This window comes from Ambystoma mexicanum, chromosome 10 (assembly GCF_040938575.1).
Source record: "Ambystoma mexicanum isolate Mex_15411 chromosome 10, UKY_AmexF1_1, whole genome shotgun sequence".
Lineage (NCBI taxonomy): Eukaryota > Metazoa > Chordata > Amphibia > Caudata > Ambystomatidae > Ambystoma > Ambystoma mexicanum.
This window is the reverse complement of record NC_090932.1, coordinates 682,843,060-682,868,502: the sequence shown is the minus strand read 5'-3', so window position 1 is coordinate 682,868,502 and position 25,443 is coordinate 682,843,060. Positions and strand designations below refer to the sequence as shown.

At 47.4% G+C, this 25,443-nt stretch overlaps 1 protein-coding gene across 2 annotated transcripts in view; it reads right to left on the bottom strand.

Annotated features, from left to right (window-relative positions):
- XRN1 (5'-3' exoribonuclease 1) overlaps positions 1–25,443 on the bottom strand; it is a 2,611,979-nt gene that overhangs the window by 472,270 nt on the left and 2,114,266 nt on the right. For both annotated transcript variants that reach the window (XM_069618274.1, XM_069618273.1), the window contains exon 34: positions 1,413–1,474. In XM_069618274.1, the coding sequence (XP_069474375.1) occupies positions 1,413–1,474 (62 nt within the window). The remainder of the gene's footprint in view (positions 1–1,412; positions 1,475–25,443) is intronic.

Here is a 25,443-nt window from a genome sequence, read left to right as displayed (position 1 = left end):
GCTGTTGCACCAAGTTGGCGACTACATGCAAATTTGTAGTCATATAACTGCCAGTGATGTCACTTCCTGTATTTGGGCCCCCCCGGGAAATTCATAAGTCGGCTCCCCTGGGGCCAGTTTTAAGTCCGGAAAGATGAAGCCGGCACATCGCGGCTACCAGAACGCGAGGGTCTCCGATGGAAATGACTTAGTCTGCCGTGGCGAGCATGCGACAGAATGATGCCCACACACCATGCTTGTAAAGAGAGTTCTTTTCAGTGCAAGATAAACTTATACATTTCCAATGCCTCCTGAGCGAGACTTGGTGCAGATCCCGAACTGTAGCTATAATCACTTTGACTTGCTCTCTGGAACGTTTTCATTGGTTTACCAGCTCCTAAAATCTAAAAGGCGCATCTAGGTATACTTCTGAACATACTTGGTCAAGTCTCTTCGAAAAGTAAATAGGTGTGAATTTGGGGTTACAGAGAGTAAGGCTGCCTTCAGTTTTCTCACTGTGTCTGTGGAACTGTGAGTAATGTAACTTCATACCAAGGTGCATGAAAATAACATGCGTGGCTGCCCAGAGTGTCATATCTCCATGTTTAGTGATGGCATCAGTGCTACTGATAAACGTGGCACCCTCAGAGCCCCAGCATATGTTATTAGCACTTCACAGGTTTAGCTTGATATCCATTCAAAGGACTTGTCAGCCTCAATCTATGGAAAACTCAAAAATTGGACCTAAACTTCAAGTCAAGCAACACTTATCGCAGTGTCTGAGTTTAAGGCAATGGCTCAGCAACACCTTGGCAAGTATAGTGTTTAACATATGTAGGCATTTAAGAAGACGCTTCACATGTACAGAATGTCATCTTTTCACCATCTAAATTAATCAGTCTTATATGAACCAAACCTTCACCAGTCATTGGACATCATTGTGGGCCGTGGGAAAATGAAAGCATACACGCTTAATGTGGCCCAACCTTCTGAATTGCTTCGGTAAAAACAGCGTATAGCTGCAAACTTCAACATACCCCGCAACAGTTACACGCTAGAACAGAAAATATCACGCTCACAACAGCTTCTTTTTCATGCTAACCCTGCCACTGAAGACGGGGAGATCACATAGTTAAGCAGAGAACGAGAAATGGAGGAAAATCCATCGGAAGGTTCACATTCTCAAATCACTCATCAGCATGAACTTCGTACCGGTCTCTGATCATATTTATTACCGTTGCGTACGCTGATCTCAACCAGGAAACAGCCCACATTTCTGTAGTATTCTGAGAACTTTCTTTTTGAGAAGGCAGAATGCAAGCGATAGCTTTACATTCCATCAATCGACTCAGTCCAATCCATTCCTATTAAACAATTGGGGAATAAAATTAACAGTGAAAGACGCAAAAGTAAAGAAATGTATTAACACATACCTGTTTATCTGATATTTTATGTGGTTGATTTTCACTTTTTGAAAACGTAGGATCTTCTTTCACTAAAAAATAATAGAGGCAAATTTACAAAACACATTTTGCTGCTTTAAATTCAATGACACTAATGATGCAAACAACTTAGGAACAAGTTACTTACCTTCGGAAAAGAAATTTCCTAATGGATATCAAGACCTTTTTGTACCACCCTCCTTGAGGGGGCTACAACCAACAAGTCTACTGGAGACTAACACCTGACAAGAAAGGGAAGCCAAACCGCTCGATGTAGGTAATGTTGTTAGAGCGACAAAGCTTAACTCTCAGGTAGGGGTAGTAGGCTGACAAAAAGGTACAATTAGTCTGCTTACCTTTCTTTAGAAAATACACCACAGATATGCTGAGAAATATATACTTGAATTAAGTCTCACACACACAAAAACTCTTCAGGTCAAATAAGTACTTATGTGATAATACATAGTATGAGGAAAAACCAAGAATATTATAAAACAGTAATGTCTCTAAAAGGACTCTAACTCTATATGTGGGCCCCACTAGTATAGGTAAGCACCCAACATAAAATACTGTATGAGCGAGAACTAGGGAACCATAAAAGTTAGCAACAGGTAAGCCCACTGTGGGCCTCCAAAATTTGATAGAGTCCTTAAAACACAACATAACCCTAGTAAATGTGGAAGGCCTACTCCTGGTGGTCAGCACGCAACAAGCATTAAATGGGATGGAAGAAAAATGGGATACTCACAATTTTACCAGACAGGAAAAACAGGCTTAAATTCCTTTAGGCCTAGAACAGTACTCCACACAATTTAGACCCTGGGGCATCGTATTAAAATTATGAATATGCAGAAATGATAATAAAATAAAGCTTAGCGGGTTAGGCAATAATTTTAAAATAGGGCCAAAGGCCTTCAAGAATTATAAGAACATTTTAGAAACTGCAACCTTGTTAAAACATGTCAGAGAAAAATAGAGGTACAGAGATTAGTCACAATGTTAAACGCTCAGTTTCATTGAAGACCTGGTGAACATTGCATTCAATTTTAAAATACATTAAAAGTCAATGGTGAGTACACCACATATAGGACTCGGTCCAGAACTCACTGAACCCTTAGGGGATCCACGAAAAATTACCATGGGTAGTTAAGTAGTCCAGAGTCAATGTTTCAGAGTTCCAGAGCAGGTTCGAAGTTCCTTAGGGATGAATGGGAGCAGCACTAAAGGGCCATCTGCTCTAGTGGAGACAAGTCAGATTGGCTGAAAAGGTCACCGAATTCTGCACAGATCATCTCCAGGGAAGACCACAGCAGACCACATTGAAGTGTTCCAGTAGTCAGAAGATGGACCCAGGGACACAGAGAAAGAAGCATCAGAGCAGGAGGACCCCCAATAGAACTCCATGGTAATTGCAGTAAATATCTGCCTCCAAGGAATAACTAGCAAAGACCAGAGGGCCATCTGAGGAAGATTATCTTGAATAATCACTCACCGCAGGACCCAAAAGTTAGGTATTGACATTGGTAGTTTTGACAAAAACGGCTCCAGCAGTCAAATAACCCTGTGAGAAAACCACTCTTTCACACTGGTGTGGTTATCAAGATTCGGTTCCCAAGGACTTGCACCCTGAGCCAGCAAGGATCCCAGCAACCCAGGAAAGGAACAAAGGCTCTTCCCAGGATATCGGCCATCAAGCCTGCATTAGAGATTTGGTGAGGAGGACCCCAAGATGTAGAAACCTGCAAAGACTGCACCCAGCAGCTCGACAAACAAAAGATGAAGGTAGCACAACAGCAAATAATCCAAGAATGGGGAAAATGGCTGCAGGCATCCCTGGGCATCCTAAGCTGAAGGAATTGAGGGTTAGAGAAATCTCATGATTCCTCTCAAAACCACCAGCGTCCTACAGCCAAGCAGGTGATCTGACGAGAGATGGCATAATGCAATAGTAAACATCCCAGAAAACAGTTCCAGGGTGGAGGGGTTGACCAAGCAGATGCTGAAAGTCAGCAGGAGTCTTCCGGAAGTCTGGACTAGACTTCCAGAAGCTAAAAAAACAAACCAGGATATGCCCAAGCCAATGCACACATTTTACCAAGCGAGGGCTTTAAAAATGGCAAAATGGCAGGATGCACGGGAGAACTCCTTCAGCAGGTCAGGGGACCTATCCCCTCCAAGTTCTAGGAACAAAGCAGCAAGAGAGAGAAGCAGGAGAGGACACATCTTAAATACCCTTGCTTAAGGGGGCTAGCAAAGGCCAGCCAGCCAATCACTAAAGGGGGCTGTGGACAAAGTGACAGATGACCAACATGATTAGTTTGTCAGTAAGATTGCCCATTAGTGAAAATCACCCACACAGGAAGTGAGAGGGATACTCCAGGGACGATACTGACAAACCAGTTAGGACGAATATGGAGGCTGCCATTGTGGGCTCACAAAGAGCCCACGTGACAAAAAACTGCCGTTTTGAGTCAACCTTTTGGTCATCCTGAAGCCCTAAAACAAAAAAAGGACGAGCACGATTTAAAAAAAGAAAAGAACAACCAAATACATGGTACCCCCAAATAGCTACCAAAAAGGTACATTGGGCAACAGATAAGGTAAAATGGCTTGCATCCCAGGTGAAGTCAAAACTAAAGTAAAGCGGCCACAAATCTGCTCCCAAACACCTGTGTAGGGGGATAAAATCACCCTAGGATGAAAATGGGGACCCTGAGAGGCCACCATGGGACTTATCCACCTTACTGGTGACTGAATACCATACACCTTAAGTAAGGTATAAAGGGTCGAAATGACAGAGGGACCTCAGGAGAAATCACTCTGGCCATCAAAAAGAAATCGAACAACCAAAAAAAGAAGAGGAAAAAAAAAAAGTTAAAAGTTGAGGGCCCGCCCAGACAAATGGCCCTAAAATTACCAAAATAGGAATTCTGACTGAACAGATATGATATTCCTGTCTTCCATTATTCATCTTTTGGAACTTCACCCAGGCAAGGACTACTTTTAAAACTGTTGTTAGGGACATGAAGTAGCATCACGTAAATCCAACAGTGACATATGCTCCATATGTTTTGCTATGTTATGTTCTTTGCACTTCTAGTGTGCCGAAAGCCCACGGGCATCAGGGTGCAGGAGGAGAAAAAGAGCAAATGACAGCATCAAACAGTGAAAACGCAGAGAGGAGAATCAGCAAAAAACAATGTTTTTGACTCCCTTATGAAAGTTCAAAAGATTTGTTTCGGCATGTAAAGACAAAGGAAGCTTATTCCGCAAGGGAGCAACCTGGGAAATAAAAAGACCTCCCCAGTCCCCTGGCCCTCTTGCTCCTTGGAGCTCGGATGCAGATTCCTTTACTAGATCTAGTGAGCCTAGTTGGAGTGCACATTTTAACAGTTTCTTTGAGGTAACTAGGGGCTTGCCCATTTACGTACTAATGTCAAAGCATTAAACTGAATACGAGCCTCCACAGGGAGCCAGTGAAGGTTTCTCCTGTGGAGGGAAATGGGTACATGTTTCGGCATATTCTTAACAATGCGAACCACATCATTTTGAAGGACTTGAAGTCGTCTGAGGTTGTTGTTATTAGATCCCAACATTAGGACATTACAATAGTCCAACCGGGGCATCAAAGTGGCACAGGTTGCCTCTGAAACATAAGGGTTAACTAACCTTAAGAGCCATACCATAATATATAATTATTCATTACACTCTCAGTGTTAGCATTGGTGTTCAAAGAAGATTCAAAGATTACACACAGTGTCTTGACTCTATCCACAGTTGAGATAACATGGCCTTCCACACAAAAAGCTCCATTTTGTTGGCCCAACTTGGATCTTGCCTGAGATGAGCTAAAAAGCATCATCTCGGTTTTCTTGGCATATAAACACATGCTGTTTTAGTCATACATTTGTGGGAAGGCGGTATACACTTTATTTATAATATTCAAGTCCTCTGTGTACTTGCCCCTTAGTTCAAACACAAGCTGGGTGTCATCAGCATAATTCGTAAAATGGACACCCAGCCCGGCCAACAAATCACACAATGAGCGGCAATAAACATTGAAGAGGCAAGTGGACATGCACGTACCCCGAGGGACACCCCACTTCAGGAGTTCCTCAGGGGACCATGCACTGACCCAAACAATCCGTGACAAGCAACCTGTTAAAATGGAGTTAATCCAGGCCAGGGCATTGCCTGGAATACCACCGGAGACCCTTAACCTGTCCAACAGCGTATAACTTATAAGTGATGTCCTCAGAACATTTAAAGTGCCGTGTGAGCCTTCTAACCCAAATTCCACCCCGTTTCCTTAAACGCAGATTCTGAAGAATGATAGAACTGCCATATAAAAAAAGAAGCAATTTTATGAGCAGCTTTTATGGGGGGAAAGTCAACAAATAATCTGCAGGGGGGGGGGACTATCTATCAGAAAGAACCACACTGAAGGTAACTTAGGTAAGTAACTTGTTAGTCTAATCGATATCATCTTCCCACACAATTGTCACCTTTTGAAATGCTTTCATGACAAACAGCAGATGGAGGGAAGAGTCTAAAACCAGAACGTTATATGGGAACAACATATAGCATCACACTCGAGCATCCTCACCAGCTACAGTATCATGAGAATAATGTTTTGTGAACAGGTATGAGACAAATATTCAGCAACGAAACTAAAAATCATTTTAATGCAATAATCTCAGCGTATGTTATCCCTGCCTTTCTCGAGGCATCTATCTCAGTGATCCGAAAAAATTGAAAAAAACAGTATGCTGCACCGGCTATAAATAAATATATTTTCTTAATGTGGACAGGAAGATGTTAATGAGACTGGGTGAGTTTTCTCCTACTCTCCAGACGCCTGTCTCTTTCCAGGCTCCTCCTTCACTTCAGTCATCTAGTCATTAGCTCCGCCTCCAAACACCCACCTCTCTGACTGGGAACAAAGGCTTATAAAGCCTTGAAAGCCCTCCCCTTGAGCCGACTCTCTCTGGGGATCTGCACCCGAGATGTCCAATTAGTGAGGAACTGGGATTGGCTGTCACATGGTTGTAAAGACTGGAGGGGGATGTCTGTACTCCTGCTCTCTATATGGCAGAGTAGAGGCACAGAGGACCCCAGCCAAGATTCTCTATAGTGTAGCTATGGTCCAGCAATCAAGGCCCAGCTTCTTAGGAGGTGATGTTGGCTCTTTCTTAAGTACAATGTAGTCCACAAGCACCCACAAAGGAATGCCCCCACACTGTTTTAGTTAAAACACAGTCTTTATATAATTAAAGTTCAAGGTTATATACACAATCACAATAACTCACTTTGTGCTCAGTTAATCTACAATGGCAAATATATACACAGTTCTACGCGGTACCCCAATTACTATGCGATTTCATTAAAGTGCATCAACTGTACTTAGTTTAAATGTCACACAAATCAAGTAATAAAGAGAACCAACAATAGACATAGGAGGAAAGCAGTGGGTTAGAACAATTGGCAGAATACTGAGCCGCTACCACCAGGCACAGTTCTGTATGAGGATCCCTTCTGCCTGGGCAACCTGTAAATAAAGATATATGGTACAGGCCTAGTCCATATAAAGTTCTCAAGAGCCTTATTTCCTTCTAAAAAGTTCTACAACCGCAATGTACCTGGAATAGCAGAGTTCGACGTTGGATCGTTGACAGATCCTTCTTGAGCGGCTCCCTTTAAAGCAGGAGCCACGGATCGTCGAGATCCCACGAGGAAAAAGGGTGAACACGGTCGTTGCGGCAGCAGCTTCGGTTCCTGCGGTGCTCATTGACGATCGGTCAAAAATGTCCTGCAAGCTGAGGCGTGCGGTGCACCTCGATGGCGAGTGTTTGTTGGTGCAAAGAGTTACTGAAGAACTTTGGCGAAGCAAGGGCGTCGAGTCGTCCGGAGTCTCTGTGGTCTTAGGGTGGCGGAAAACCCAACGGCTGATTCTCCTTGGTCGTCACACCCCTGACTTTCTTCCGGCAAGACGAAAACAGTCGATGATGAACGAGTCAGTCCTTGGATCAAATGTTCTTAGGCAAAGGGAGCACAGCGGCTCCGGTCGGCGGCTGTCCGGTGCTTCTCTTCATTCTCATTTGCGGTCCCCTTCTCTGGTTGGCAGCCTTTTGTAGGTCTGTCCATCAGGGAGCTTTCGCAAAGATCAGCTGGTGCACGATGGTCCCTCGTAGCTCGGGGAGAGGTCTCCTAGCCAGGTCCTATCTTGGCTTAGTTCCTTGAAGGTAAAGCAGCTGTCAGATTAGCGAAGGACAGCAGCAGCAGTTCATCATCTTCCAGTGGGCTTCAAAGTTAAGCGTCTAAAATCAAAGAACACAATTCTAATGTGAAAAAAATTATGTAACCTTTCTCTTGAAGATCAAGCACTTGACCTTAATCAACTGAATGATGAGAGTAAAGCAGTTTGCAATTAAAAACAGTCGAAGGGATAACCACTTCTTCAAATCCCTCTTCGGGAACTGCGCAAGTGACAAAGCTTCATTCGACCATGGCTATTAGCCAACAATCCCAATCGACTACACTCTCATCAGCTTCCAGAGATCGCGAAAATCAGGTTTCCCTTGTTCAAGCCCAGCTACCAAACTTTTTTCCTGTGACTCTCAATAAAAAAGTTTCTTCTGCGCTGCAATCGGATGGGCATAGTGTAATTAATATTCCACCGATTCCATCATGTCCTGCTACTCTTGTAATCCCACCTCGCGAACAGGAACCCAGTATTAGTGGTGGTGATTTGATTGCGACATCTGTAAGTCCTGCTACCAGGCCACAACCTAGTATATAGTTGCCACTGCATAGTACAACAATCACTTTGCCCTCAACATCCGCACATCTTAGTTCCGATAATGCACATCTTGCTGACTTGCCAGTCCGACCACCAGAGAACATGAGAAGTGCTCCACTCGTCTTCAGTGAAATCCCCTGTGAAATGAGAACCATTCTGGGGCGGCACAGCGATCCTCTAATTAATGGCACTGCACACATTAATCGGTCCTATTTTTTTAATGCTCTATATAAAATTCCATCTTTATGCATCCTCACATCCAACGATGCAAATCTCAACAATAATAGGATGCTTTCCAAAGTACAATCTCCTATTATTGCAAAGCTTTTATGGGACTATAATTCAGACCTGGGCTTCCTTGGTCTAGAGATGCATGTTGTTTGTTCCATTGATGAAGCTTGGGCTTTTCTGGACTTTCAGCCTCCTCCTAAACCTGCATTTTTTTCTATTGATAATAAGGACTCTTTCTCCAAAGTCACCAACAATGTAATGTTATTACAGCTAACTTCCTTGGCCAATGCTCTTAATGGTTTGACCTGGCTGGAACCCTTGATTGAAGCTGCAGCCTATCGGGAAGAGCCCGCTGCCACCTCATAATCCTTTCCTTTCGCTTTTCTTTCATGGAATTGCTGTGGTTTTAAAAACTTTCTTTCATGGTTCAATTCTCTTTCCTCATTCCATCTTCCGTCTATCATTCTTTTACAGGAGACCATGTGCCTCTGATTTTCAGATAGACGGCTTCTCGTCTTTCTGTTCTCCTGCCAAATGCCTAACAGGAAGACTGTCTGGTGGGTTGGCAATACTCATTAATAATAGCTTGAGATACTCTGTTAAATCCTGCTATGCATCTGAGCTTTGCTTCACCTCATGGTAGAATTATGGAGGAAATTTGCTGCAAGAATTTCTTATTAATCTACTTATATTGGAATCCAGATGTGACACTGCTTGATACGGCCATCCGCACCCTGAACTCCTCACTTTCTGAGGCTGTCTCTTGCAGTCCACGATGTGAGATTATAATAGGAGGCGATTTCAACGCTTCTTTGCTTATGGATTTGCCTTCTTTCTCTAAGACACTGCAATCCTCTCATCTCAAGCATTTGCCTAAGCAGGGGCGGATATGGATTCTTTTTTTGGAGGAATGGGATCTTCACCTTGTATCTCCAGTTTCTTGCCTCTTGTATACTGTTTGGCAAAGAGGCCTTATGTGTTCCTCAATTGACTACATAGTAGCTTCCAGGACGATGTCTGGCCTCCTTGCTCCAGTTATCATCAATCCCCACCTTGGTGACCACAGGATCTTGTCTACTTCGCTCCAGTCTTACCATAGAATTCACAACTCTATGCCTGCTCTTTCCTTGCTTCAAGTAGATCGGCACGCGCTGTCCATTCATTGGAACCCTAGGATCTGCAGGAAATTGACATTTTTTGTCAATCGCGATCTGTGGGTAGCCAATGGCGAATTTCTTTCTTCTACCTTCATGCATCAAATTCTGGTATGGAACACAAAAATTATAAATGCCCATCTTAATAGTTTGTCTTCTCTGGCTCCGCCTACTGCTAATTTTTCTGATTCAAATACCCCACTCTGGTCCATCATCACTCTCAAAAAATGTAAAAATCGTGAGCTTAGAAGGGCAAAAGCTAATGCGGAAGATCTTATGTCGTACCTTAGTTCTAAGAAACGGATCATAGCATGTATAAAACAGAGATCAAAAGTACGCGTTTTCATCATCACTTGAAGAGGAATCAAAAGATGGTCCTAAACTTATGTAACCGCAATACCAAAGATATTTGGACATTTTTGAGAAAACCTGCTGGAACATATATACCACCTTTGAATTCCTCTATTGATGGAGACACTTGGTACACATTTTTCAAAAACAAATGTACACTTCCGCAGCCTCACACTCTGTTTGATATAACTCCATTACTTCAGTATATCCCTTGGTAATGTCCTTGGTCCCTTGATGATATCTTATATGCCACTAGCAAACTAAAGTCCTCAATCTGTCGGCCCTGACTGTCTCCCACCCTGCGTAATTAAAGATGATCCACTTTTTTGGGCAAAAACATTTTGAGATATATTCAGGACCATTTTTTGCTCCAAAAAACTTACTTCCTCTTGGCTCACATCAATTATTATTCCACTACATAAAGAAGGGCCAATAAATGATCCCAACAACTTTAGGCCTATTGCCTTAACTGATGTAGCAGCCAATGTTATTGCTTTGCTTATTCTTAATGAATTGGAAAAATACATGAGAGATAACTCAATTTTTTCTAAAGTGCAGGTTGGCTTCAGAAAAGTCATAGGAATACAGCTCAACGCAACTGTGCTTGCGCACTTGATCACCCTCTCACATCAAACTTCTAATGGACCAACATTTATGGCGTCCCTTGACCTGTCATCGCTTTTGACAGTGTCATTCGTGGACTTCAATTGAAGAAAATGTTAAGCCTGGAAAACGCCTTGAGGTGAGCCTTAACAACCATTGGTTTGGCCGCTGAAAGGATGTGTTCTGGGGAATATTTGTAGGCTCCAATTGCCGACCAAATACGTGCGGCAGGTATCGGGCAGAATGGGCCAGATGTGCGGAAAGAGCCAGCACGTCATACAGGGAGCAGTTAAGAGGGTCCAGCTCCTTATCATGAGCCCAGTGGCAGAACCTGGTCCACTTGCTCTTGTACTGAGAGCGCATATACAGCCTCATGTATGATGTCCCAGTTGTCGTCCGAGAACTGGGAGAGGTGCAATCTCAGCAGGTCAGGAACCAGGCCACCAGGGCCAGCCTGGCTGGGTCCGGATGCTCCACTGCCCCGCCCTGCTGTATCAGAAAGCCCCTGCGGGGGATCAGGAGATGGACCGGGCCCTCGGAAGCACAACTGCCGCAGATCCGAGAAGCAAGCCCTCGAGGGCCAGTGGGGCACAATCAGGAGGAGGCTGCATCCCACGAGGCTCGGAATTTGCAGAGGGTCCATTGGAGAAATGGAGGAGGAGGAAACGCATAGCACCTGCGGCTGTTCCAGCAGAGCTGGAATGCGTCCCCCAGAGATCCTGGCCTGTCCCAGAAGCAAACTGGGGGCACTTGGAATTCAGAGGACATGCAAATAAAGTCCAGATCCGGAAACCCCCATCTCTAGAACAACAAGCAGTAGATGTGTAACTCCCAGGTGTTGAAACCCAGGGGCACAGCTGGTCCGCTTCTGCATTGTTGTCCCCCGGGAGATGGACCGAGGAGACCTATATCCCCTCCGACAGGGCCCATTTCCAAATCAACAACGCCGCCATGCATAGGAGGGGGGAGAACAGGTACCATCCTGCTTGAACATTTTCGTGGAATTGTCGGTCCTGACCAGAACCACATTGTCCCCGATGAGCGGTAGAAAGGGCGCCAGGTCCACCGCCCTGAGTTCGAGCAGATTGATATGCAGGAGGGCTTTTGGCATGGACCACGTGTCAGAAATAGAGTAGCCTTCCAGAGTAGCCTCCCAGCCCGAGAGGGAGGAATCTGTCGTCACCACCAGAGTGGGCTAGGCAAGGTGAAGGCGGCTCCCGCTGCCACATTGCAGTCCAACAGCCACCACTGAAGATCTGGAAGGAGGAACATGGGGATAGGGATTCTGTCTGACTGCGACCCCATTTGTTGGTCCTAGTTGGCCGCCAGGTGGAGCTGGATTCATCTCATCTTGAGGCAGTTGTATAGAACTGTGAGCATGCAAAGCGCCAGCAGGCCCAGAAGGTGTTGGAAGCACCATGCCAAGGTGGTCGAGTTGGCCAGAAAGTGTCCTATTGCCTTACGGGGGGACAGGAGTATATCGGCAGTGGGTAACACCTGCTGCATGGCTGTGTCCCAGCGCACCCCATGGAAACACCAGGTCCTAAGCGGGAGTCAACTGTGACTTCCGGTGGTTGAGGGAGAACGCCAACTGGTAAAGAACATCGGCCAGTCATTTGCAGGAGTGCACTGCCCCCTCAAGCGAGCTGGACCGTACCAGCCAGTCATCCAAATAGGGGTATAATTGATGACCATCCATCCGGAGGAAACCAGCTACTGAATTCATGAGTTTTGTGAACACAGGAGGGGCCGAATTGAGGCCAAAAGGCAGCAGCTTGTACTGGATGTGATGCGACAATCATGAACCATAGAAATTCCCGATGGGGCTAGTAGATGGGGACATGTAGGTACGCATCATTGAGGTCTAGGAAACCCATCCAGTCCCTTGCGCGCAGAGACTCAGCTATGTGTGCTGGAGTGATCATCTTGAAGCTTTCTAGCGGTAAAGATAGGTTGAGGAATGACAGGTCCAGGAATACCCTCAGGCCAGCCTGGTTATTCTTGGGTATCGCAAAAATCCTGGAGTAGAAGGAACCAGCTCCACCAACTGCATGTCCAAAAGTTAGGATCTCCCTCAACAGCGCCAAGGACCCTATCTGAAGCAGGGGAGGAGAAGAAGGTAGAGGAAAAAGAAGGGGAAGACTGAAGCGCGTGGAGACTATCGAAAAAATCCAAGGACTCTTGAAACAACGCTTTCAGCTGTCTGTGAAGAGAGCTGTCAGCCCCCTACAGATGAGCTGTGTTCTCTGACCATTACGTCATTGCTTTTTGGCATCTGAGGCAGGAGCGGAGAAGCAAGCGCGGAAAAAGCCCTGCAATGGCCTCCGGGGCTTCCGCCTGTGGTAGCTGGGGCATGTGCCTGGCCGCTGTGCACCACGGTCCTAAATTCAGTCAACACCCTTGAACTGTGATCACGTGTGTCTGTCTTTACTGTTGCCACCATGAGTTCCTTATGGTGCCTAAAGACAAGCTGGTGGCAGCAGATATAATTTTTACAATTTTTTTGTTTTTTCTAGTGTGCACATTTGAGTTTGGCAAAAATGTAGTTTGGCTTTCTTTCTGCCTTGCCAGGAAATACCATATGGGGGGTGGGGTGTGATGTGTGTCTGTCTGTCTGGTCCCACTCCACATCCGTGTTGCCAGAGTCTGGGTTTTGGGCATGAGTGAAACTCACAGTGGTCCATGGTTGGACCACTGCTGGCTGTTTGAATGGCCCATCCGGTGGACTAGCCAGCTCTCCAGTGGGCTACCTCGGTACAAACGCTGCTGTTCCGCATTTTCTTTCTTACTTTCCCCGAATGGTGGAAGGACAGGGAAGGTGGAGGTCTTCAGGCTAGCCATCATAGCCTGAACCACCAAACATTCCGGTGGAACATGCGAAGAGAGAAACAAACACAGGATCCAATGGGGGAGAATGTGGTAGGACCAGTCAGCACCTCACACGAAGGCGCCGTCTCCTGACCCGAAGGTGCAGAGGCTCAGGCCGCCTTGGCAAAGATGTCTAGCATCTTAAGGCGGGAGTTCTCCCATTCCTTTGAGGTGGAGGATTGGGTGTGAAAGGATACCTGCGCCAGTTGCTCAGGACAATCCTTGGAGAGGTGCCTATTGTTTTGCGAGGACGTGGAGTGCAGGTGCGATGACTCCCTCAAGGACCGGGACCTCCTCTGGTGCTGCTGCTGCTTTTCTTTCTCCTTGCACAGAGCTGCCTTCTCTTCGAGGCAGTGGTCTGTGCCGCGCGATCTCAAATGAGACTGCAGAGCTTCACCCTTCTCCTTGTGGACGAACGTGAAGATCTTCGCCACCCTTTGCCAGAGGTCTTTCAGGTGCATGGACTGGAATGACTCGTAATCCTGAGAGTCCCGTTCCTCATTCAAGCAGTAGACCCAAATCCGGTAAAGACTGAAATTCGCCGGCTGTAATCCGTACACAGCTTAAAGCCCGAGGCCTTAGGCGGAGGAGTAATGGCGCAGAGAAACTAGACAGGATCACCCTCCTCATCGAAGATTTCACCCATCTTTGATATAAATGCCCTGTGGGGAGTGACGCATATTCCAGAGGAGCTCCGATGCCGAGGACGCTGAGGTACAGGTGGCTGGCGTGACTGCACGACGCCCGGAGGTGGGGCGTTGTCAGCACTGGGATCGGCCATCACTCATAGCACCTGAGACTAAGCCCATAGGCATGTGGTCATGGACGGAGCAAGATCCCTGTCGGCTTGCCAAAGCATAGTGTGTTTATGCCACTGCTGACAATTTGGCAAAGATTTCAAGCATCTTCAGCCTGAAAGCCTCCAATTCCTCCCGGGTGGAGGATTAAATTGTGAAACGGCACCTGCGGAGCCACTTCCGGAGAATCGCTGCAGTGGTAAACGGGATCTCTTGTGGTGCATCTTTGATGCCCACTCCTGGAGAGCTATCGGACCCACAGTCCGAAGGGTATTGTTCTTACAAAAAAAAAGTATAAACCTATCATATGAAGTTCGATGATCGACATTTGCCAACCACAATCCATGGGAGGCCTTTGCAGAAGTAGGCATTTCGTAAAACTTGAAAGATGGTGTGATGCTGGAAATGCCTTTTGGAGGGACAGGGCTTCCTAGTGTTTGTCCTCCCACTTTTCTGTGTGTGTTTTCTGTATGTATGTGCAGTTCTTAATTTTTCATTTTGGTGAACTACACCCATGTGATACTCTTATGGCACCCATGAGTGGGGGCATACACTTGGACCCCTTAAGTGTGTTTTTGTGCAGCTGTGTGTTGCCCACAGAGCAGGGAATGGGCAGGTGGCAGCTACATGCTGGCTTGACAGTGGCTACGAGTGTCCCCCTTTTCTGGGACACCCCAGGCCTTGCCATAGGAATCAATGGATTCCTGGACAATAAACAAGATGGCCACCGTAGCCTCTTGGTTTCTATTGCCTTTACACCTCGTTTCCCAAAGTCCTAGTAAGCCCTAACTCTGTCCCTTTCTTCCCAACTGGCTGTTCGGTGGAAAGACCATTTAAGGCTCTGGGGCTGCCTCTGTCAGACTGACTGGAGTCTTCCCAGGGGCTGTGTGTTGTGGTTACACCCTTGGGGTCGGACATCGAGTCTGACGTCAACTCACATTCTGTGTGGTGGTTGTCTGGTTTTGGAGACAATGCCTGGACCAGCCCTGACTGAAACTTGAGTGAATGCAGTGTAGTGTTCTGAAAGGCTGGGTGCTTACTCCAATCCACATTCTGTGTTATGTGTGTCTGGTTTGGGTGAATGGCCAGAATTCCTGTGAGCCCGATTGGCTGCCCGCCTGCATGAATGAACTTGTGCATGATTGGCTGACTGAGCCTGGCCCAGCCTGAATGAATGGGGAACAAATGCGTTCAACTAGGGACCACGCACTCACCAATTTGTTCAGAAGCTGAAGTCGCAGCAGAAGCAAGAAGTGGCTGTTCCCTGTAGCCCAGCTGGAGGAAGAGGTCTGCTGCTGCATTTTCTTCACAAAATCCAAAAGCTGCTGTGTTCTTCCAAGGACTGAGTTCCCAAGCCAGTGCAGGAGCCTTCATCGGCAGAAAAGTCTGAAATGTCCCTTGAGAAACTCCTTGACGAGTCTGTGACACAACAGGGAAGGCATACCCGGCGCTCTGGTGTAACCCGATATGGCGGCCAGGTGCACCTTTATAGAGGCATGAGCCAGTCCAGCTTTGGCCATGGAAAGCAGGTATGGTAGAAGCTGCAGGGCTGTGATACGCAGAGGGGTAATCTTCTGAGCCCGCACCACACAGAGAAACGCTTCTACTTATGGGAGTAGCATGTCAACGTTGAAGAGGCTCTGGCCTTGGCCTAGCTGTCCTTACACTATGCAGGTAAGGAATAATGTCCAAACTCTAGAGCTGCATGAGCCAGGCCCTGTAGTTCAATGATGTTGGGTCATGGTGTAGATTCACCATTCCCTCTCTGGAGAGAAGGTTCGGAAGTGGAGGCAGCCTGATGGACGGAGCCACTAACAGACATAGCAGGTCTGGATACCAGATTTGCTGCGGACACAACGGAGCGACGAATATCATCCTGCAGTGACACAGTGTGTTGCTCACTCGTAGCAGGATTGGGAGTGGAGAAAAAGCATACATGAAAAGTCCCTCCCATGGGAACGAGAATGCATCCCCATGCTCTTTGCTCCTCAGCTGCAGGAACCTGGTGGCGAACGTCTAACACTTGGAATTCATTGCAGGCACGAAAAGGTTGATCTGGGGTTGACCCCATTCGTGGAATAGAAGATCCACCTGGTCCTGGTGAAGCTCCCACTCGTGGCAAGAACGTAGCTCCCTGCTGAGCGAGTCTGCAATGGTGTTCTCGATGCCCACCATGTGAAAAGGGACAAGAAACGTGTCCTGACGAAAGGCCCAGTGCCACAGATTCTGTAGAGCTATGTAGAACATGGTGGTGGTGGAGTTGTCCGTGAAGATCCTCACCACTTTGCCCCTCAGCGATGGCAGGAAGGACCTGAGAGCCCAGAAGACGGTTCGGAGCTTCAGGACGTTGATGTAAAGTGCCTTTTCTTCGGGCAGTCAGAGGCCTCTGGTGTGCAACTGTCCAATGTGAGCTCTCAACCTTCCAGAGAGGCATCCGTGGAGACTGTCTCCTGGTAAGGAGGGACTTGAAATGGGGACCCTTACTTGAGATGAGCGTGCACGCCCCACCACTGTATTGCTTGTCTGAACTCCTCATTGAGGGTGATTTTGTCCGTCCAGGATCCGGATACTTGCCGCCACCTCGTATCCAGAAACTCCTGGAGAGGCCTCATCTGAAGTCTGCAAAGGAGGACGAGGTTGATGCAGGAGGACATCATGCCCAACAGTGACTTGATGGCTTGCACAGAAGCCAACTGCGCTGACGAGAGGCGCTGCACCTTCCTAGGATGGCTACAACCTCTCTTCAAAGGGAGAAGGCAGACAAGTCACTGTGTTGAGTCGGGCTCCCAGAAACAGAGCGTTCTGCGATGGCTCCAAGCAGGATTTTGGATAATTTATGGAGAATCCCAGATCCGTCAGCAAACACACAGTCCTCGCAGTGTGCTGGGTCGCCAATAGCATGGGAGCGGGATCGAACTAGCCAATCGTCCAAGTAAGGGTAGACGTGGATGCCCTCGAGACGAAGATGCACTGCCACCAGAGCCAAACACTTTGTGAAGAACTTCAGGGCCGATATCAGGCTGGAGGGAAGTGCCTTGAACTGATAGTGTCGCCCCTGGACAACGAACCGCAGGAACTTGCGGTGCTTCTGATGGATGGGGACATGGAAGTAGGTGTCTTCCAGGTCCAGAGACGGCAGGAAGTAGCCTTCCTCCAGTTGGCCGAGCATGTGTTGCAAAGTGACCATCCAGAACATCTGGGACTTCAAGTACTTTTTGAGGCGTTGCAAGTCCAGGATTGGCCTCCACCCTCCTGTATTCTGTCAGACCAGAAAGTATCTGGAGTACACCGCGGAAGAGCTGGGCAACGGGTTTGATTGCCTGCTTTTTTAACATGGTGCAGACCTCCTGCAGCAGCTTCGCCACGTGCTGTTCTTATGGAGCCACAGGGGGAATAGGAGGACACCTGCGTTGGAACTCCAAGGTGTGCCCCTGTCCGAGAGCATCCAGCACCCATCTGTTGGTGGTGATGGTCTTCCAAGCGCTGACGTATCTCACCAGCCGGTCTTCCACTGGGGTGCATAAGTGGGGGCCCGAGTTTATGGCTGCCTCAGGCCTGTTTGAGTGTCGGGCCCTGCCCTGCATGCAGCGCCAATGCTGTCCTCCGCTGCAGCATGCCTATGAGCGACCTCTGTACGCCTCGTGTTTTGGAGTGGGGAGGCTGCCAATGAGGGGCGGTGTTACCCTTGGAGGACCTGTTGGGTTTTCCCATTGAAGGAACGCAAGGACAATGAACAACGTTGCTGCAGGGTACCCAGCAAACATGCCGTCTCTGTCAGTATTGATGATTTGAAGAGACTCCTCGACCGTCTTGCCAAACAGGTTTTCCCCATCGAATGGCATGTCCACCACCTTAGACTGAACTTTCAGCCTGCAGCTGGTGACTTTCAGCCATCCCTGTCGATGAAGAGACATTCAGTTTACAAGCTGACCGAGTCCTGTGTCTGCGATGTCCAACGCCACAGTGACACCGTCGTCTGAGGCCACTTCCTCCTCTTGGAACAGCTCAAGAGCTTCTGCCTTCTTGTCGTCAGGTATGAAGTCCAGAATAAGGCCCAGTTTATACCAGAGCTCCCAGTCGTAGCAGGACCAAATGGCCAGGGCATTAGCGGCCTTAATCGTGCTGGCAACCGTATAGATAATTCTCTTCCCCTTAGCGTCCAGCTTCTTCCTTCCTGGTCTGGGGGTACCATGGACGAGGACAACAGGTTTGTAGAGCGTTTCCTGGCCATAGAGTCTGGTGAAGGCTGGGACCTCAGGCACTTGGGGACGAGTCTTTCTCTGCATTTCTTCTCAAGCCTGTCCAGCTTGGGTGGGGCGGTGCTCAGATTCTTCAACAACGCTAGGCCTTTATCCCAGGTACAGTCCAACAAGGGGGCAGACATGATGGTCTTCCTCCTGGACTTGCGACATTGAAAAAGGAACCTTTCCTCGGGACATCATTGAGTGGAAGGAGTCGACCTCATCCAGCGGAGAGGCCCTGTGTGGGTCATCCATGGCTGCTGGCTCTCCATCCGCTGGCATAAAGTCACCGGCCTTGTCGGTGTCCGTCACCATATCCATGCCTGTGTCTGTGTGCGTGCCAGGATCCATTCCTGAGGCTGTGGTGTCGGTTGGTCCCTTGGACCAGCAGGCTCCTTTGACTTGCGTATGCGCCTAGAAGGGCTTCCGGAAAGCAGTCTTGGAGGACGTCTATACAGAGGAGGGCCCGGTGTGGGTGGCAGTCTATGCTGAATTTCTGATGCCATTGTGTGCAGCGTGGTCACAATGTCCAACAAAACCTCTCTTGGCTGAGGTGTAGGAGGAATGAGAGGGGGAGGCTCCAGGCTGGAACGCCTCTTCTGGAGAGGTAAACGATATGGTTCACCCCGCAATGACCCACTTTCCAATAAGAGTCCCTGGCCACCTACGTGGTCCGAATAGCCCTCCGGCAGGTTGTCACCCTCATGGGAGCTAGCATAAATGTGCACCCCGGCACACTTGGTTCAGCCCCTTGTTCTGTACCCCTCATAGGGGTCGTGGGAGCCTTACTCCTTCCCCTCTCCTGAGTCCTCTGGGGGGTGGGGGGGAAGAGGCTGCTGTGCCCGTTCCAGGGGTCTTTGCCGAAGCTATAGCAGTTAACTCCCGCCACTGCGACTGTGGGCACCACCCTCATGGTCTGCTCCCCTTTTGAAGAAGTAGTGGTCGTCGACGAGGGTGTCGTCGACAGGGTGGTAACAGAAGTCTACAATGTGCCTGTGGCCATTGATGGCAATGTTGATGATGGTGTTGTCTTGGCTGGTTGAGACGCTGAAGTTGATGGCACCGCCAATTTAGGCAGTGAAGGGCCCACTTTCGATCTCTCCATCACCTTGTCTGCCGATGGCAAGCAGAGTTTCCTTATAGGGGGCGCCCCTCAGTGGTAGGCTCACAGTGGATGTGGTCGCGAGGGCGACCTTGTCCTGCCTGAGTCGGGACCCACAGCAGCGGCGAACCCAGTGAGATCAGTGATGTGCAGCCTTGCTTCCTTTTGGACCCCTTCGGGCAGGGTGTCCTCAAAAGACCTCAACCTCTTTTCTGAGGGCGTTCGATCGTGGGACAGGCCGGTCCTGGGGGAAGCATAACCATGCCCAGGGGCCGAGTCAGAGGCCTTACCTGTTTTCAACCACGCCGCCAGCATGCTGTAAGGATCCTTCTTGGTCTTTTTCCAAAAACCACAGCAGACCTCGCATCCCTCCTCATCATGGTCCGGATGAAGGCAGTAAAGACATTTGTGGTGTTGATCCTCACAAAAACGTTCCACATTTCGCACAGAGTTTTAAGAGGCATCTCTTCTCCTCGGTCATGGTGAAAAGGTGCAAAGTAGGCCCAAGCCCAGGCCTCCTCTGATCCTCGATGTAGTATGATCTTCACCGACAGGGGATCCCCGCTGCCGGTAGTCGACCTCCGGTCGTATGATAAATCCAAGAATTGGTCAAAACATTCAAATTTGACCAAAAAAACTCAAAATAGTAGGAAAAATTGCTCAGAGAGCACCAAGAGAACTCCCAACACTGAAGCGTGCGGTAAAAATCTGGAGATGGCCACCAGGGGTGGACCTTAGGGCGAGGACTGTCATTGGATGTGGGCAGTATAACCCAGAGGACAGTCGTTGGTTTAGAGGAGAAATAAGCTAAAGTGTTTTTTTCTTTTACCAAGGATTCCCAGCCTGACGACAGGGAATATTCCTGAGCATGTGAATCCATGCCAGACCCCATGCTGAAGAAAGAAAGTTTAAGAAGAAAAAAAAAAAGCGGTGCATTACACAGCACACTTTCTGTGAACATCAGGGTATAAGGCCAGACAGATGCAATCGGGTTTGCAGGGTGTAGGGTAACGCATGGAAAAAAGTACAATAGATGAAAGTCACCGAAAGTGCACAAGCGCATTTCCCATTTCATCATAATCTTGGTCCCTTCAATATATGCCAGTATAACGAACATTTCCATGCTGGCTCCACCAACATATGCTAGTATTCCCATATAAGAACATACTCATTTTCGTTTTGAGATGTTTTTTATATCATTATTACTGGCACTAGTCACAAAGCTAGCTTTGCCAATATATGCCAGTACTTCTATTTAAGAAAATACTCCCAATGGTTTGGCCATTAAAAGTGACATTTCACAATAAGAAAACATGTCCAAACTGGTTGCAATGTAAGCCAGTCTAGACCCATAAAAAGATTTCTCATCCTCGCTTCATCATAGATGCTCAGTTAATAAAAAGTCATGCTACAGTAAGAAATATACAGGCTGCTACACCGAAACGTCAGTCTAGCGAGATAGCCAGGCAATGACACATGAACTTGGCTTAGCATGATGTTAGGGAGAATTCTCTGTATAGGCTAATTTCCCAAACCTAGTGAGTCCACCAGCAGCTTTGCTGGATTTTTGGGGTTTCTTTTTTTCTCCTGCTAAGAGTGAGACTCTTTTTCTCCCACTCTCAGGCATGATTTGAGAATGTCCATTGACTATGTTATGTGTTTTATGGGCTATGGGGTCTTTTACTCCATAGGGATTGATGTGTTTTTGGTATGTGTGTTACACAGCACCCTCAGTGCAGTAACACAGGGGTGTCATAGTGACCCCCAAACATAGACTCCATACCCTGGGACTGACTACTGTCTCCCAGGGCATGTAAAGTCACCATTGGCTTTACTAGTCTCAAATTGTGAACAGAACCAGTACAAACCATCATATTGTGGAAGTTCTGGTAGGGGTAATTAGATTGCCCCTGGGTCTGTTTTCCAAGGGGGCACTGTCCAGTCCCCCCCTTGTCGAGTTTCTGGCTGGTGGCAGTGGATACCACGCAAAATATTCCCCCGGAATATTTCCTATGGGATTTTCTCATTCATTTTAAATGCACCACTTTTTTGGTGCAATATTAAAGATACCACCGGGTTATTTATTTAATATTTATTCCCCGGTTGGGTCTTTTTGCCAGGACTCGGTTTTAAAATGGCGTTTGTGTTCGCCTCTGTAACTCCAACCAAAGTCGAGCCCTTTGTTCCACTTTAGGCGGGCTTCTGCAAAGAAGCCTCCAAAAGTGGTGCCACTCTGTCTGGATCCACAGGATGTGTGGGGGAGGGGGGGGATAGGCACCCTGGACTGAGTTGCCTCGGCAACTCAAGTCGCACTCTTGTGTGATTGGTCCAGTGGTGAGCCTCCCGGCTCACCACTTAGCATGTTTGAGTGACAGCTAGGACTGATGAATGGGGGTTTCTGCATAAAAGCAGGGCTTTGGGGACTGGAACTTCAAAAGTCGCCACAGGACCTAAAGAATCCGAAGAGGGAGAAGCTGAGGCGACCTGCAACGACGACCACACCGGTGGAGCCCTGCTGAACCGACTCACCACTTCCCAACGACAGAGAAGATCTTCTTCCAGGAGAGTCTTCTTCCTTTGAGCTGGTGGGGTTAACCAGTTCACCCTTGTTTTGCCTTCCTGGATCGTCTCGTGGTCGAATCGCCCGTGCCAAGCACCCCGACGGCCACGCTTCACCACTACCGCGAATAAAAGGGAAGTACCTTTTAACCCGGAAACTCTGCGGCTGGTTTCTTCCCTGGCAGTGCAACGACCTCCAGCTTTCCTCCACGTCGAGATCGTCTCTTCCCCTGGACGAAGCACCGACTTGCACCCGCTGCCAGGAACAACTGCCCCCGCTGGAGCTTTCTCACCATTTCAGGTACTGTGTCCCGCCTGGTCTCCCTTGCAACAGACTGTCCAAGGTGTCCCGTAAATCCTTGACTCTTTATCCTGGGGTGACCTCGGACCTGTTAACTAACTTTTTTGAACTGATCTAACTCCTTTTTGAACTATCTGCAAAGACTTTTAAAGTGTACTTCAACTGTGTGATCTTGGGCACATTCCGCCTTGCTCTCTCCAAGAGTGGGCCTGGCCTATGAACTTTTTGCTCTACAGTAGACCCTGCCTTTCTTGACTTGCTGTGATTCTTTAAAAGTGTTGGTATTGTGTGTTTTCCTATTTCTGCCTTTTCTCTCCCTTTTTATATAATTATTGGAGTGCCATCTGGGTTAAGCGCTCACCTCTGTGTTGATAAGTGGTGTTCTTTTCCTAAGACTTGTCGAATAATTAATCAGGGAGGTGTATATATTTCTAGTGACTTTGTTTGAACTTGCTTGACATATTAGTCCCAGTGTATTTTTACAAGTTTGTTTTTAAATAAATAATTATATACTTTTATACCAAAGCTCTGGTCAGTGTTTGCTTGTGCTACTGTATTTTTGTACCTAATGTGTATACTCTATATACTGCCTAACTCTTCTTGAGAGAAGTCTGACTGCTCAGCCACAGCTACCAGGTAAATCTGGGTGGTGCAGACTGCTACCAATTGGGTTTACTGCTAACACCTGTAGTCTTAAACTTTTTTCAGTGGTCCCTAAGGGAACTGCATAGGTTTCTGTCTAACACCTGAAAATACCAGTAAAACTTTTACACCAACACTCACACACACATCCCTACTCGCCCACCATTCACTCACCCATAAACCCCTCACGTGCACTTTCACTGCGTTCCTCCACACAGGAACGCACCCACCCACCTAGAACATTCAAACATACACACTGTCACATTTCATCAAATTCACCCACCACTCACTGACCCATAGCAGATACATACATCTGACATGCATGTCACACATGCAAAATACACATCACATTTCTTTTAAAAAGCATTCTTACCTGTTTTTCCAGCTTCGATATGTCACTCCAGGCCACCTTCGGCTTCTCTGTGCTGATCACAAACAGGAGCCAGAAAGCTGCAAGAGCTTGCTTCCTGGTTTCTGTATATGAGCCGCAAGGAAACCAGAGAAGGGGTTGGAGCTGAACGTGGCATGTTCCACATGCCACGGTCAGGCCCAACCTCTACTGAGCGCTTCCTTCTCGTGCTGAAAACCCTGGCCCAGCCTCTACCCTGGATGGGTGAAGACTGTCCTGGGGCACCCTCCGACCTGGTGTAGCAAGGGAGAACACTGGGGTTGTGGCTGTGACCCCAGGCGATCTCCAAATGACGTCCCTGGTGAACACAGGGTTCACTCAGAACCTGCAGGTAAAATCTGCTTTTCTCTTGTCCCAGCGTCCCTTAAGTGAACACACTTCCTTACGAACTGCCTGCCTTGTGCTCTTCTGCTACTGCCAACCTTCTAGCTCCTGCCCCAGCTCAATCTATCTTCCCCATCCTGCTGCAGCCTTTTATGCCTCTTAGGTGGGGCAATTGATTTCAGGTGCAGGCCCTTACTGTTAAATGCCTGACGTTGACAAAGGCTGTTGGCCCCATTTGCCTGGACTTTGCTTCTACATTTCACTTCAGCCCTCTTTGTCTCATCCCTATGGGATTCCGGGACGTAGTTCATTTGAGAAAAGCTAGCTTTTTATACTTCTGGTATGCTTTTAAGTGTATATTTAAATCCCTTAGAATGTATAAAAGAGGGAGGATGGTTGAGAAAGAAGACGTAGAGAAGGCAGCATTTCCGCTATTCCTTGTGGTGTACCTTTGGTATTGAGGAGGGTGTTTGTTTTTAGGGATATAAAGGATTTGTTCTTTTGGTATAATATATTGTGGGATTACCACATTAGAATGTACCATATCAGTTTTACTACGAGGTTAAGAGATGTTAAAATGATAATAAGTCATAACCTCTTCTGGCATGGTGTTAAGAGCATCCCTTTTAGAGGATAAATACTGTGTCTCATCCCATGAAATCTCCTCACTATTCTGGGCCCCGTCTCCACCCAGGTGATCCTCCCGTAGTACACCACCCCCAGGATTGGGATCAAGAAGCGTGTGCCCGCCCATGGCCACTTGGGAAAAGACTTAAAGTAGGGTTTTAGTGAGGGATCTGCAGGATTCTTCACAGATATCATTGAGTCTTTTGTCTCCTGTCGGGCTGGGAGACATCATTACAGGTACCTTTTTTGTCTACGATTTCATAGGGAACGAACCATTTGTAGAGCATTTTATGATGAATGAGTGGGGGTTGCCTTTTTGTCATACTGGGCTTTTTGATTCCCCTTGGTTTGTTTCAGATGTTTGTTTACTACCGCCTGCACTATAGACATATGTTACTTAAGATGTTGGGCGGTTTGGGAAATGGGTAGGGTGGCTTCTTCCCTTCCTTCCCAAGTTTTCTTAAGCATGTCGAGTACATTTCTTGGTTCCCTATCGTAAAGGAGCTCAAAGGGGGAATAACCTAAAGAGGACCGAGTGGACTTCCTTACTGCAACAAGAGCCCAAGGGATCATGGTGTCCCAATTCTTGCTGTCCGACTGCACCAGCTTCTTTAAGACTTTTATCAAAGTCTGAATGAAGAGTTCGACAAGTCCATCAGTTGGTGGATAGTAAACAAACGTTCTTAACATCTTGATTTGCAGTATTTCTTTCACCTTAGACATAATGCAGGACATGAAGGTGGTCCCTTGATCCGTTAGGATCTCTTTTGGGAACCCCCACTCAAGGCAGGAAGGGAAAGAGGAATTTTAAAATATGTTGTCTCGTATTGTTTCAAAGGTCAAAGGCTTCAGGGTATCTCGTAGTATAGTAAACTATAACCATAATTAATGTGTTCCCTACCCTAGATGTTTCATGTGGGCAGATGCTATTCATGCCAATATGAGAAAAGGGAACTTCAATAATAGGACGTGGTTGTAGGGGAACAGGTTAGCTAGTTTTCTGGCAAAGAACAG